Below are 15,774 nucleotides of genomic sequence, written 5' to 3'. Positions count from 1 at the left end.
ACCTCTTGTGGTTGTAGTTGGTTTGTATTGTCAAGAAGCCTGTATTGCCTCTGCATGGTCACGAGAATGATTATGCTGACATTTGTGTTCAGTTTTGATTACAAGTTTGTTAGTGCATGGTTATTGGTTTGGTAATAGCTGACATTTGTTTTGTGCTCTTGTTCTAGTTGCTAATACACTTGAATTTTGATATTTGGAGGTCTAGTAAAGTGATTGCTTGTGGTGTTAGAACTATTGTTGAAATTTGCAAATATCATTCATTGTGTCATGTGGCATTTTTAAATCTCTCCATAAAATTTTTAAACTTTTATTACTCATTTGCCCTTGTATGGGAAATGGTTATTGAAATATTTTCATACATTTTGCATTGAATATGCTTTAATTGCATGATTAAAGATATTTTAAATTTGTTCCATGATTTGTTGTCTTGCATGATTTACATCATGATACGCCTTGGTTGCATAGGATGCTATATTTTGAGTGTATTTATAGGTTTTGTTTCTATTGTCGAGATTTAAATTGTTATGATAAGTTTGAGACAATATTTGTCATTATTACAAAATATCTCTTGTTATGATTTGTATGTGGGATTTTGAACTTCACCATTATTTCCATTGTGCATTTAACATGGATACTTGTTTTGAAAAACCCTTATTTATGAATATTTTTTGTGTGGGTTAAACTCCTTTTCGAGTTATTTATTCATGGTATTGATGTTGTTTGAAAATTCATATTTCATGCTTTTTATGCATTAATATGCTTTTCTTGATAGAGGTGTATATTGACAATGAATAATGCATATTTTCATGAATGTTTAAGGTGATGAATGATTTATGAGTTTATCTTTGATATATATTATGCACACATCTCTTCTTTTGATAATATGCAATTATGTTCTCTTATAAATTAAGAATTATGATTTCTTAAAATTATCTATTGAGTGAAACTCTCAATGAATATTGTGTTTGAAAATTTAATGACTTTCAAAATTGATGTCAAAAAATTTTCTTACTATTAAATGATTTTGAGAATTGTTAAATTGTCTTATTAAATATATATTGTATTTTTGGCATGCTTGGCCATCCACTCTCCATAATATATATAGCTAATTTTGAAATCATTTTTTATGGTTTATGATATATATATATATATATATATGTGTGTGTGTGTGTGTGTGTGTGTGTGTGTAGTTGGAATGCTTCGTTAGCTCTATTTACAGGTTCTCAAGTAGTGATGATATTGAAGATTCTAAAGACCCTTTGTATAATAGAGCATATGATTGAAGATCAAGAGCACTCTTTAAAGAAACACCAAATAAAAGAACTTGCTGAAGTCAATAAAGACATTTTATGTAATGGATTCATTCTTTTGTAATTGCAAACTTACAGTGAGTCGACTCACGGAAGTTTGAGGAGGGGTGTTAAGATGAATGTACAAATTTTGTGTATATATATATATATTATATTGCATCATAGTCTACCTAGGTTGACTAAGACTTAGTCAACATAGGTTGACTAAGACTAGCCGTTGGAGGCTAGTACAACGGCTAGAAATTCTAGCCATTAGAATAGGTCCAACGGTTAGTCAAACTTGTTGTTGGACCCTTTCCAACGGCTTGAAGGGCTTCCCTTTTTTCCTCTCTTCTTTCTATAAATATTGTGTGTGTGTGTGAGTGTGGGTTGAGAGAATGATGGGTAGTTTTAGGCCTTTGTGTGTTTGAGTGTATTGTAGTGAGGATTTTATGTATTTTTCTTTTATAGTTTTTAATGTTCTTTATTAATGAAGTTATGTTTCATTTTAGTTCTTATGTTTTTTTTTCAAATGTATTATGTTTCGATGAGTGCATTGGAATCTGTGCCATTTCGTGACATGCACGTAGGCGTGCATAGAGAATACTAAATACAAATTTAAAATAAATGTACTAATAAGCTTGAATAAGTTGAATTTGAGCCAAACCCAAGCCTACTCTTAACAAACTCAATCTGAAATAGGGTGTAGGTAACAACCAGAGTTTGGCTCATTTGATGCCATATTAGAGACTCGACAACCGTAAAACAACTCAAACTGAAACTCATGTTGAGAGCTAAGAATCACTACAAGGACAGGTGAGATCATTCTTACTCAGGTAACTATTCAGTGGCTTTCATTGAAAGAAATCGTGGTTCCCTGTTTCATACACAAGAGTAGACACCACCGAATGGGAGAGAGAGAAGAGAAAGCTGCAAGATTTTCCCCAAATGAATATCATCGACTGTGGTATTGGGCTTCACGTTAAATACATGCTGTTATAATTACTAGGGTACAAAAATACCCATCATACAACAAATATAAATTACAATATGCCATTAGTGCCTTTAATGAACATGTGCTAATTAGAGTGCTAATTGTATTCACAAATTGGGATAAGATCCAAACCCAGTCGTGAATACACACTTCTTTTCATCCTCCCTCAAGTTGTACATGGTTTTGAACCATGAACAACTTGTCTTTCAACATCCAGAATCGGTCCTTGATAAGCCCTTTGGTAAACAAGTCAGCAACTTGATCAGTAGTCCGAACAAATTCTGGTTCAATTTCCTTCTCTTCGACTTTCTGTCTTATAAAATGTTGATCAATTTCAATATGCTTGGCACAACTGTGGTAGATAGGATTGAATGACATGTTGATGGCACTTTGATTGTCACATAGGAGAATACATTTAAATATTGATTCTCCTACTACTGTCAACAAATGTCTAATCCATGTTACTTCAGCTGTAGCAACTGCCAATGATCTGTATTCAGCTTCTGTGCTTGATCTGGCAATAGCCCTTTGTTTTCTACTGCTCCAAGATACAAGATTTAGACCAACGAAAATACAGTATCCTAACACTGACCTACGCTCATATGGATCTCCTGCCCAGTCTGCATCTGTGTAAACAAGAAGTTCATGCATGTTATGTTCATTCATACTCTTTCTGTACAAAAGACCATCTCCAATAGTTCCCTTCAAATATCGAAGAATACGTTTAACAACTTCCATATGTCCAATACGCGGTTCATGCATAAACTGAGATACCTGATTGACTGAATAAACAATATCAGGGCGAGTAAAAGTGAGATATTGAAGCATCCCCACTATCCTGCGATATCCTGTAGGATCTTCATACAAATCGCCATCTCTGAAACTGAGTTTCTGATGAAGTACACTGGGTGTGCTTAGAGGCTTGCAATCTTTCATACCTGCTTTGCTGAGAACATCAATGGTATACTTATGTTGGGTAAGTGTCATGCCTTCGATAGTTCTGTCAACTTCTACTCCAAGAAAATATCGCAGTTTACCAAGATCTTTCATCTTGAACCTGTGGTTCAGGAGTTCTTTGACCTGCTCAATGTATTCAGCAGAGTTACCTGTAATGATTATGTCATCTACATATATCAATAATAAGGTAATTGTGTCGTTACATTTGAATATGAAAAGTGAATGATCAAGAAGCGAACGACTAAAACCATATTTCTCTATTTCAAGAGAAAAACTGTCAAACCAAGATCGAGAGGCTTGCTTCAAACCATATATAGCTCTCTTTAATCGACACATATTCTCTGGAGTTCCCTTCTGCATACCCAGTGGGTTGTTCCATGTACACTTATTCCTTTAGAGTTCCATATAAAAATGCATTTTTTACATCCAGTTGACTGATAATCCACTGATGTTCAATAGCCAATGATAGTATGATTCAAATAGTACCCATTTTCACAACCGGACTGAAGGTCTCATCGTAATCTTGTCCTTGCTCCTGGGTGAATCCCTTGGCAACTAGCCTAGCCTTATATCGCTCAAAAGTACCATCCGGCTTATACTTTATTTTGTACACCCACTTGGACCCAACTACATTTCGATCATGTGGTCTGGGAACAATCTCCCAAGTGCCACATTCATGAAGAGCCTCCATTTCTTCATTCATAGCTTCAATCCATTGTTTAGAATTTGCTGCTTGATAGAAAGTCGTGGGCTGATCTTCCTTACCTAGAGAGGTTAAGAAGAGTTGAAAATCCATAGTGAAATTCTCATAACTTACCCATCTATCAAATAGGATGTCGGGATCGAGTGGATCTTCTGAGAACAGAAGAAGAATTCATCTCTTGATTAGAATTAGGAAGAATCCCCTTCTCACGTCGAGAGTAAACAATGCCTTTATACCTTTCGGGAGGCAAGAGTGGATCGGAAATGACACTTTCCTGAGTCGTCTGTACATCATCAGACATGTTTCTCTCATCTCTTTTATTACATTATGAAGGACAAACATCATTAACACTAGAGAAGAGGTCAGAGTTCAACCGGGGGTGATAAACTTCAATTTCAGGAAGGGTGTCAACCTTGTGATCAAAATTCAATTCATCAAATACAACATTCCTGGATATTTTGATACGCTTGCCCACGGGATCATAGCATCTGTACCCTTTATAATCATCAGCATACCCCACGAATCTGCATTTCAAGGCCTTATCTTGAAACTTATGTCGCATTGAACTGTCAACATGAACATAACATACACACCCGAATACTCGCAAATCATGATAATTTGGATGAACACCATGTAAGGAAAGGTAGGGTGATTTGTTTTCCAAGATATTCATGGGCAATCGATTTATGATATGAACGGCTGAATGAAAGGCCTCTGCCCAGAAGGTAACTGGAAGGTTACTATCATGCATCATGCTCATGGCACTCTTGACAATATGGCGATGCTTGCGTTCAACAATCCCATTCTGTTGAGGTGTATGAGGACAAGACACATGCCTACGTATTCCGTTTGTCTGGAGAAATTTAAGTCATTTGAGGAGAATTCACCCCCTCCATCACATTGGAAACAAAGGATATTATCAGAGAATTGATTTTGAACAAAGGAATGAAAATTTTGAAATAACTTGAATGTTTCAGACTTACATTTCATAAAGAAGATCCATGTATACCGAGAATAGCTATCAACAAAAATGAGGTAATACCTGATGCCAGACATGAAGGGAACTGGAGCCGGACCCCAAACATCAGAACAAATAATTTCAAAAGGCTTTGAAGCTCTTTTATTAATAGAATGAAATGGAAGGACATGACTCTTACATTGAAGACAACTAGAACATTTCTTATCATCAACATTTAAATTTAGACTTGACTTGGGAATAAGACTGCTAGAAACAAGCTTTTCAGTAAAACGACTACTACAATGACCCAAACAACCATGCCAAAGATTTGGCTTATTACACTCAGAAAGGCTAAAAACATTTTTAGAAGAAGCTGAAGAAGATGATGATGTGAGCTTCGAAGTGGAAGGATTCTCTTGAAACACGTACATATTCCCTTGTCGCTTTCCTTCAGCGAACGTTTCCCTCGTGTGGAGATCCTTGACACGAACAGAAAAAGGAGTAAACTCAACTAAGGCATTGATGTCATCAACAAGCTTAGAGACAGAAACAATATTTTTCTTGATATTCGGAGCATAAATGACATTTGAAAGAGCAAGGGAAGAAGTAGACATAGGTATGACAAAGTTTCCAATGTGGGAAATACAATGGTGAGACCCATCTCCAGTGACTATACTATTTTTACCAGCATAGGGAACACAAGTTAGGAGCTTACCAACATCACCAGTGACATGAGTGTCTGCACCAGAATCAACATACCAAGTGCCCTGATCATTTTGCTTTAAGTTCAATTCAGCTAAAACAAAGAGTGACAACTCCTTCACTTCATCACTGTTCTTCAATTTATCTGACCCCTTGCTTGTCTCTGGTCGTTTACCTTTATTTTGAGGATTGAACCAACAATTTGCTTTGATATGCCCCCTTTTATTGCATAGAAAACAGGTCGGTATTGGTCTTTGCCTTTGCCCACTAGGAGGAATATTAGGTGTAGGTAATATTCCACGACTTCCTTGTCCATTTCTTTCTTGACTCCCTCTATCTCGAAAATCATATGTACCACGTCCTCGCCCATATGCAACTCTTGTGGCAAGAACAGTGTGTGCTCCACCTTGAGAATGAGTATCTTCAGAAAATCCCTTTAGGGTCATCTCATACTGCAAAAGTTTGGCACGAAGATCTTCAAAAGCAGATAACTCTGACAAACACAATAAGGAAGTAACCATCATATGATAATCCGATCTCAGCCCACTCAAAGTCTGTTGCACCATATCTTTGTCACTAACTGCACATCCCACGATGACCAGCTGATCTGTAATGGTCTTCATTTTGTTTAAGTACTCCATGATGGTCATGGAGTCCTTTCTTAACATTTAAAACTCTTTTTTCAAAAATAATATTCTGGCCTGAGAAACTTGAGAATATGTCTGAACCAATCGATGTCATAATTGCATTGCAGACCAGTCATCTGGAATTGCCAGAATTGCCACAAACACTTCCTGTGATAATGTAGAAGTGATGTAGGCAACCAGCGCCTGATCTCGCTTTATCCAGGATACATATTCTGGATTTCTGACATAGGTAATAGAAGGATCTCCCTCACCATTCTTTGCTTCTTGTGGTATGAACTCTGGAGGAACAAAAACAGAGCCATCCAGATGTCCAGAAAGGTCCTTGACTTCTTATGAATGGAATGATTTGTCGCTTCCAAGTTAGAAAATTGGAATTGTTGAGTTTCTCAGACACGAGTTGACTAAGAAAGTTTGAGGAAAGACCAAACTGAGAGTGAGGAAATAAGTCCATATTCTATCGAAACCAAAAATATAAAAAGAGATAAGAATTAAGAAAATGACTTTACGACAAAGACCCAATTACAGTTGAGATCTAATGAAAATCAGAACAGAAACTTAATATCAAAAATTCTGTTGCAAGCCTTTTGAATGATAAAACTGAGGTAGAAAACCAGAACTATTTACCAAGAACCTGTTATGAATTAGAGTTTGATCAAAGAGACATGTTACTTTAAGATTAACGTGTGTAATTTCAGAATATGAGGGAATACGGATTTATAACTCTGGGATAGAAACAGACAGTGTGAAACAGAGAAGAAGATAGAGAAAGATCAACTAACGTAATATTAGTTAATCAGGACAGACCTGGGATCACTCCAAGATCTGAATCTGATATGCAGTCCTTGTAAAAAAAACAAAAAAAAAAATTAACGTGACCCTATTCAAGCCTTGGAATCACGCAAAGATCAAATGATGTGAATCAGATCTTGCGTGAGTATTTGTGCTGTTAACATATAAGATCACGTGCAGTGACAAGTCAAAAGGGAAACAAAAATATGATAACGTGAAGAAAATAGAGAGGAAACAGTGAAACAAAAATATGTAGAGAAAGAAACATGTAGGCTAATGAAAGAAGGTTGTTCAACAAACAGTGAAACAGAAATATGTAGAGAAACAGGTAGGCTAACTAGAGAAGGAAGAATACTTTATTTGAAGGATTTGATTGATTCGTTGACAGGCAGAAGAGATGATTCGAAGGCAAGTGAGTGGGAAGAGACCTTACCGGATGAAGGAATAAGATCCTTAAGCTTGGATCTGTTGCTCTAATACCATGAAAGAAATCGTGGTTCCCTGTTTCATACACAAGAGCAGACACCACTGAATGGGAGAGAGAGAAGAGAAAGCTGCAAGATTTTCCCCAAATGAATATCATCGACTGTGGTATTGGGCTTCACGTTAAATACATGCTGTTATAATTACTAGGGTACAAAAATACCCATCATACAACAAATATAAATTACAATATGCCATTAGTGCCTTTAATGAACATGTGCTAATTAGAGTGCTAATTGTATTCACAAATTGGGTTTGGATAAGATCCAAACCCAGTCGTGAATACACACTTCTTTTCATTCATCACTATGGATCTGGTCAGACACATTGAAATTTTAGTTTCAGGTCTCCATAGATTTGGTCAATCACCCAATCAATTAGTAACTACAACCAAAGACAATACTTGGGGCCAAGACAAAGTTGACTTTGAATTATTGCTACCAAAAATAGCTTGAACAGCTCACACAAATTTTCGTCGTTGCATAGAATATATTGACAATAATTGAGTTTCAAAATTGTCCATAAAGCAGGCTTAAATGTTTAACATACCACCATCACATTTTACTCTTGCATAAATGTTGCCTATACTTTAAAAGTGAATGGGACTTTTCCAGAAAAAACCATGGATTTGAAATGCTCTCATAGTCAGATACGTGTTTCTAAAATATGAATTACCATCTAGCCAAAAGTGGCACTTGGAACTGGGCCCAGGCAGTCCATGGCCCAGTCCATTCCTGGGATGGTTTTAGGGGACCCAGCCTGGCATGGACTTGCCTTTAGCAGGCAGGCTACAGGCCACACATGACCTAGCCAGCCAGGGCTAGACCCAGGTTCTGAGCCCTAGCAGCCTGCCCCCTCCAAACTGACAGGAAGCTTTGACCAGGCCACAGCCCATTGACAAGCTCGGCAGTCCATTGCCCATCCTTGCCAAAATTGGAGGCAAAGAAGGCATCTGAAGGATTACTGTGATGCAAGAATTTCTAGGCCCATTCAAAGCAAAAGGGAACACAAGGAAAGAAGACATTTCAGGAGAAAAACTACCTCATAGTAGCTACTCAAGCATTGGTACAAGTCCTCTGTTGTCACTCCAGAAGCCATTTCCACATATATGGTTGACTGCATGCCTCGGCTCTGATGAAATATTCAAATATTATGACACAGATTGCAGTATAGAAGTTTAAAATTGCAGCTTAAGAAGGAAAAGAAAAGGAATTTCAACTCATATTGAACAACCCAGTGTTCAAGGCAATTTTTACCATTGGCATTAGATGCGGCGTAAAACTGACTACTACTTTTGAAGATGAGGCATCAGAGAGCCCTTGCTCAATTTCAGGAACTGAAATGAATAATGCATGCAATCAATTTTCCAAACAAACCATGAGATGACGTATTATCAGTTCACAAACGTATTTAGCAGCTAACAAACAAAGACTAATAAAGATCTGAACAAGTAGAATACTAGAACACAAACGATAAAAGACAATTAATTCAAACCTTTTGAAGCCCTGATCTATGATAAAAACTAAAAAGGCATGAACAATGTAAGAATCATGCATGTTTGGGCAGTTACGAATAATCTTGCTTTAGACACAAGTGTGGTCTGTGTGTGTATATATATGGGAAAATATATGGTGGTTCTATACCATGATACCTTACGGCGGTACACACTCTTGTTTGCATAGATCTGGCCATACAGATATGTTTAGCATGGTTTATTTACTATGATAAAAGGTTTTATCACATGTAATACATCATAGGATCCTACTTTTGAGACAGTGAAAATCAACGGCTCACAATTCACAAAAATAAGGGTGGCCGAGAAATGGTATAAGACATCATATTTCAGTCAACTTTAACACAAGGAAATAGTAAATAAAACATGTTAAGCATGATCCAAATGTTAGATTTTGCATTTGGAGAATAGATCTATGTAAAACAAGTGTGTACCACCATAAGTTATGGTGGTACAAGTCACTAAATATAAAAGTCACAAAGTAACTAGCAAATGCACAAGCACTCAAGCAAAGAGCCACTAATGGGCAAAAATACAATAAGCCACTAAGTGGCAAAAACACAAAGTGAGAGAGAGAGAGAGAGAAAATATTGATCTTCTATTGAGAATAGCTTCCAAGAAGCTTGAGAATACATGCCCCTTTATTTATAGACAAAATGAGACCTAAGGAGGGGCTCCCATAGAGTTGTTGGAGACCCTCCAACGATCATATTTATGACCGTTGGAGGGGTCCCCTCCAACGACTTTATGGTAGGACCCCTCCAATGATGAAAAGGAAAAAAGAAAAGGAGAAAAAGAAAAAGGAAAAAAAATAAAGAAAAGAAAAACATATTCCAAGAGGAATATGTGTGTTACATAGAAAAGATTATTTTACCTCTAGTGGGTATTACAAAATATATATATATATATATATATATATATATAGGTAGAGACACACACACACACACACATATATATATATATATATCGAATAAATATATATATATATATATATATATATATATATGTAGATATATATACGAAGTACAATACAATTTAACACTCCCCTCAAACACACGATGAGATCACCGAGAGTTTGCTAAGGAGAAAGTAGAAGCGAGGCGAGGGCAAGGCTTTGGTAAAGAAGTCTACGAGTTGATACTCAGAAGCAACATAGGGTAGTTGAATGATACCCCTTAAGAATTCGTTGCGAACATAGTGACAATCCATCTCTATGTGCTTTGTTCGTTCATAGAAGGTGTGGTGGATAGAAATGTAGTTAGCACTCTTGTTATTACAACACAACTTCAAAGGAGTGGAGAAAAGGATACCCATATCTTTGAGTATAATTCTTAACTAGATAAGTTCGGTAGTAGTGGTGGTCATTGCCTGGTACTCCGCCTCCGTAGATGAAAGAGAAACTTTTTGTTGTTTCTTACATCTCTAAGAAATAAGTAACTCTCCAAGAAAAATACAATAACCTATCGTAGAAATACGATCATCGGGGTTACCCCTGTTAGAAAATGACCCTGAATGCAATAGGTTCAAGAATGAACCCATAAACACGCACATAGAGTGTGAATACACATACCCACTAAGGGGTAACCAAATGCACATAAAGTGCAAACACATAAACTCACAAAGAGGTGAAGACAAAAGGCTAAAAAGAAATAATCTTTATTGAAGGAAGAGGTAAAACCAGGGTTACCGGAAGCGCCTAGCTAAAAGGGGAAGCGCGGAACGTCGCGCTTCCGAAGCGTGGGGGGAAGCGTCCCCCTTTTTTGGGAAGCGCGCTTCCCTTTAATGGGGGACGCGCTTCCCTTTAATGGGAAGCGCGCTTCCCATCACGCTTCCCCCCACGCTTCCCCCTCGCTTCCCCTGTTTTTTTCAAATTTTTTGTATTTTTTATTTTTTATTTTTATTTTTTCCGCTTCCCCCTCGCTTCCGAGACGCTTCCTAGGTCGCTTCCGAGACGCTTCCTAGGTCGCTTCCGAGACACTTCCCGAATCGCTCCTAAGTGGTCCCACGCTTCCTCGCTTCCTAAAATTTTGAAAGTGCCTCGCTTCCCGCTCCCGCTTCCCGTATCGCTTCCTGCTCCCGCTTCCTCAACTGGCAACCATGGGTAAAACTCTACAAAGAAATGAGGGGGTTGCAGCCCTTTATATACAAGAGGGAAAGGGAGAGAGAGGGAGCCATTGAGGCTCCCACTAGGTAGACGTTGGGGAGCCCCAACGTCTACACAAGTGGGGCCCCCAATGATCCCAAGATGAAAAAAGAAAAATACAAAAATACAAAATAAAAAATAAGAAATGAAGAAAAATCCTAAAAATAAAAATAAAATTACATGATGAAAGGACCAAAATATCCCTATCGGGTATTTTGGATACAACAATATATATATATATATATATGATACATGTCTATGTTTTAACACGCCCCCTCAAACTTTGCGTGAGGGAACAAAAAGTTTGAAAAATACAAGAGGAATTTCAAGTCTTCAAGAGTCTTTAATAAAAAACGCCATATTTATAGCATGTCAGTGAAATTGACAATTGTCATCCTTCAATTGGTCTTAACGGGGAGCCTTCAATTGTCTTCAATAGTGATCAGCCCCAAGCACTTTCTCGGATGGTCTATATCAAGGTTATTCTTCCATCTCTTCTTTAAGATCCTGTGACACAAATCAAGAAGCTCAAAGTATACAAGAATATATAATTTTAAAAGAAGTAAGATATATCAACTCATTTTTCAAATGATCATAACATTAAGCATTAAATAACATAACAAAATAATGATGCCCAACCACTTAAAAACATTGAATCAATTAGAAGTAATTAAGGCAAGATTGAATTATGTAATTAGTTATTGAAAGAAGTCTCATATAGACCAACTTTCAAGAACCTATACTTGAAAATAAGCAAAAATGAGAAAAATTCTAATAAGTGCCTAAGAGTAATAGCTATTATAAGCATATGCATACGATATCATGTAATGAATTGATACTAGAATAAGTCACTTATGGACACTCATACTTCAATCAAGTATATTACTTAGCCCACAAGAGGCACAAGCAATTCTCTTGAGAGAGATTTTTCAAAAGGAAATGCTTTAAATGATAAAAGAAAAGATATGAACCTTACACCAGAACAAAGTGTAAAAACACATGCAAGTCCACTTATGGGACAAAGATATATCCTTAGATACAAAAGAACATGTGCACATACAAATTGTGCTATAAAACATGAACATGAGTTAGAAAATCTCATATGCAAATGAAAACCAAATTACATATTCCCATAAATATGGAATTTTGCAAATCTCAACAATAGTTCATCAATTACAAGCAATCACCTCATTAGACCTCTAAAACCAACAAATCAAGTGTATAAGCGACTAGAACAAGAACATGAATATAATGCCACTAACGGGCCAAAGACACACACGAAGGTTTGTATAAACACCTCTTGTCTACATATAATAGTACTTGAAGTGAGTGTATCAACGACTAGAGCAAGAGTACAACAATCAATCATGGGCTAAAGTCACACACAAAAGTGTGAACAAGCATCTCTTGTCTACATATAATGACATCCAAAATCAAGTATGTTCAGCGACTAGAACAAGAGTACAAAGCTAACCATGGTCTAAAACACACACGAAGGTGTGACCAACATTTCTTGTCTACATGAGATGACACTTAGATAAAAACATAGAAGAAGAAAGTCAATTGAGGTAAGAAAACTTGTAAAGACAAACACTAATGCAAATAATATTGACAATTTTAAACAAATTTCGAAACACTATGGTTTCAAAAACAATATATATCCATCACAGGTACTCATAATAAAGAGCATCTATAGTAAAATCAATGGCCAAAGAAAAACCGAGTGATACAACACACTCATAATCAGAGAACATAAAGCAGTCAGTTTGAGTCAAACCACATGTGACAACCAAAACTGACCTAAACCGAGGTGCCCATAACTCACCTCAACAAACATCTCTGATACAACAAAAATAAGGCCAAAAAGGATTGATGCATCATAGTGATGGACAACATAAGTGCCATAAAAGGCAAAGAATACTCTAAAAAAGATATTCTTTAAAATACGCAATGCCATGTGAAAGAATCATTTTGGGATAATCCAAGAATCAAATCAAGTTTTAGCTATGCAATTATATGCACAAGTGCAATTCAATGCAAAAAAGAAAGGCATCTTTTAATAGAGATGATAAAATTCAGAAGTTTGAAAATCTCATGTGAAAAAATTCACACACAAAAAGAGAAGTTTACAAACTTGCAATATTAGAAGAAAATCCAAACTAAGGGATTAAGCTTGTAGAACAGAATGGAATTCTACAATAAGACCTTCTAAAGCTTACAACAAAACTTCCCAAAAGAACCACCAAGATTCTCAAACAACAATCCTTCACAAACCAAAACTTTGAAGGATTTTCACAAACATTCTTCCCACAAGAACCGTGGAAGTCTCACAAATAGTATTCACCAACAAGAACTACAACACTCAAAAATGAGTATGCAAAGCAAAGAGGAAAGATAAAAACTTAATTCAAATGGGAGAAATCCACACTCAAGAATTACTAAAAGCATTCATACATTAATTACACAAAGAGTAACAAGAGTGCACTAAGACACACAAACAAGACTATTAAATGAGAGAACCTCACAAAAAGTGATTAGATTACAAATTTACAAATGAGAGTCAAGTGCATTAAGCAAAGACCAATAAGACTCATTAGTAGTAAAACACATGATTTTCGAAGTTAGAGCCAACTCATAAGTTAGTCACAAAATAATTATGCAAAAAGAGAATGTAACAAGCATTAATCTAGTCAAATAATGGACATGTATAAAGCTTACAATGAGACACATAATTGAAGATAATCATATTTGAGATTTTTAAGAAAAACATCAGTACATAAGAGAGAAATCTCAGGCCAAATAACAAGTCACGATTACTCCTTTTAATAAATAAGGCAAGCGTAGTTTTAAAACAAATATTGCTCAAATATATATGAAATGACTCATTAAGTAAACTTTGTTGATCATATTATAGAATTTTCATGGACGGTCCAATTATATGTCAAGGGTTTTTCCCGAAAACACACAAAAAAGCCATATTCAAGACTTTGAGTGGATAGGCACAAACATGTAAGGAATCTCTAATAAACATCCTATCACTACCCATAATATACAATAGCAATTATGGTTTTTATAGAAAAGTACGCGAATTATCACAATCTTTCATATACTAAAAATTTCAATCTCAACCCAACTTTCTTTAAGAACTTCCCACACATATGTAATTCATGCTTTCAAACAACGTTAAGCATGTAACTTCAAAGTACCAAAGTTATTTTATAAAAATTTAAATTCAAAGAGTCAAAGATTTTATCACAACCACATATGTCCATCAATACAAAGCTTTAAATCACATGTAAGACTTGAAATATAATCACAAAAACTCCTAAAGCCATACACATGAGTTTAAGATTGACATCAAATTATGCTTGGAAGATAAACATGATAAACGACGCATTCAAGCAAGTTTTGAGCAATCATATATCTAGAAAAACAAGATCACCGATTTAAAAATTATCATTTAAAAATTTTAAAACATGCGAATAAGTGAAATGTGATATGCGAAAAAATAAAGGTCCAATAAAAACCCAAATAACACAAGTACTTAATGTGCAAGAGCGAAAAAAGCAAAATCTCAATGAATAACACAAACACTAAATGTGCAAAATACATTTTGATTTAAAAAACATAATGATAGAGGAAACACATGCATATAAATGATCAAGAAAGTAGCTTCATAATGCATGATACTTTTAAGCAAAAGAATACATACCGAATAACTTCAAGAAAGAAAAGAGAAACAACGAATACTTTACCATTTTTCTTGAAGTTTCTTTTGTGACACGCTTCCCGATGCATCGAAAAATAACTCAATCACCGCCTACCTTTGATACCATGTTAGAAAATGACCTTGAATGCAATAGGTTCAAGAATGAACCCATAAACATGCACATAGAGTGCGAATACACATACGCACTAAGGGGTAACCAAATGCACATAAAGTGCAAACACATAAACCCACTAAGGGGTAACCAAATGCACATAAAGTGCAAACACATAAACCCACAAAGGGGTGAAGCCAAAAGACTAAAAAGAAATCATCTTTATTGAAGGAAGAGGTAAAACTCTACAAAGAAATGAGGGGGTTGCACCCCTTTATATACAAGAGGGAAAGGGAGAAAGAGGGAGCCATTGGGGCTCCCACTAGGTAGACGTTGGGGTCCCCAACGTCTACATAAGTGGGGCCCCCAATGATCCCAAGATGAAAAAAGAAAAATACAAAAGTACAAAAGAAAAAAGAAAAATTAAGAAATAAAAAAAACCCTAAAAATAAAAATAAAACTACATGATGAAAGGACCAAAATACCCCTATCGGGTATTTTGGATACAACAAAAAATACACACACACACACACACACACACACACACACACACACACACACATATATATATATATATATATATATATATATATGATACATGTCTATATTTTAACAACCCCCCAAATCAGAGTCAATATAAGCAAGTAAATTAAGATATGGAGAGGAGGATAAGAATAGTCCTTTTGTGATGGTGCCTTTTAAATATCTAATAATCCTCATCACCGCCGCCATGTGAATTGACGTAGGGGCGGTCTAAAATTGACTTGCACTATGA

At 35.9% G+C, this 15,774-nt stretch overlaps 1 protein-coding gene across 1 annotated transcript in view; it reads right to left on the bottom strand.

The window, feature by feature from the left end:
- The window catches only part of LOC149835097 (putative N-acetyl-gamma-glutamyl-phosphate reductase, chloroplastic), a 57,076-nt gene that overhangs the window by 19,906 nt on the left and 21,396 nt on the right, over nucleotides 1–15,774 (bottom strand). Inside the window, exons 11-12 of the mRNA XM_090011691.1 lie at nucleotides 8,779–8,858; nucleotides 8,564–8,653 (exon numbers count right to left, since the gene is read on the bottom strand). Of these exons, the coding sequence (XP_089867817.1) occupies nucleotides 8,564–8,653; nucleotides 8,779–8,858 (170 nt within the window). The remainder of the gene's footprint in view (nucleotides 1–8,563; nucleotides 8,654–8,778; nucleotides 8,859–15,774) is intronic.

Source organism: Nuphar pumila, chromosome 6, assembly GCF_984573655.1.
Source record: "Nuphar pumila chromosome 6, dmNupPumi1.hap1.1, whole genome shotgun sequence".
NCBI classification, from domain to species: domain Eukaryota; kingdom Viridiplantae; phylum Streptophyta; class Magnoliopsida; order Nymphaeales; family Nymphaeaceae; genus Nuphar; species Nuphar pumila.
Note: the sequence above shows the minus strand (reverse complement) of the source record. Positions and strands in the feature narration are given on the sequence as shown.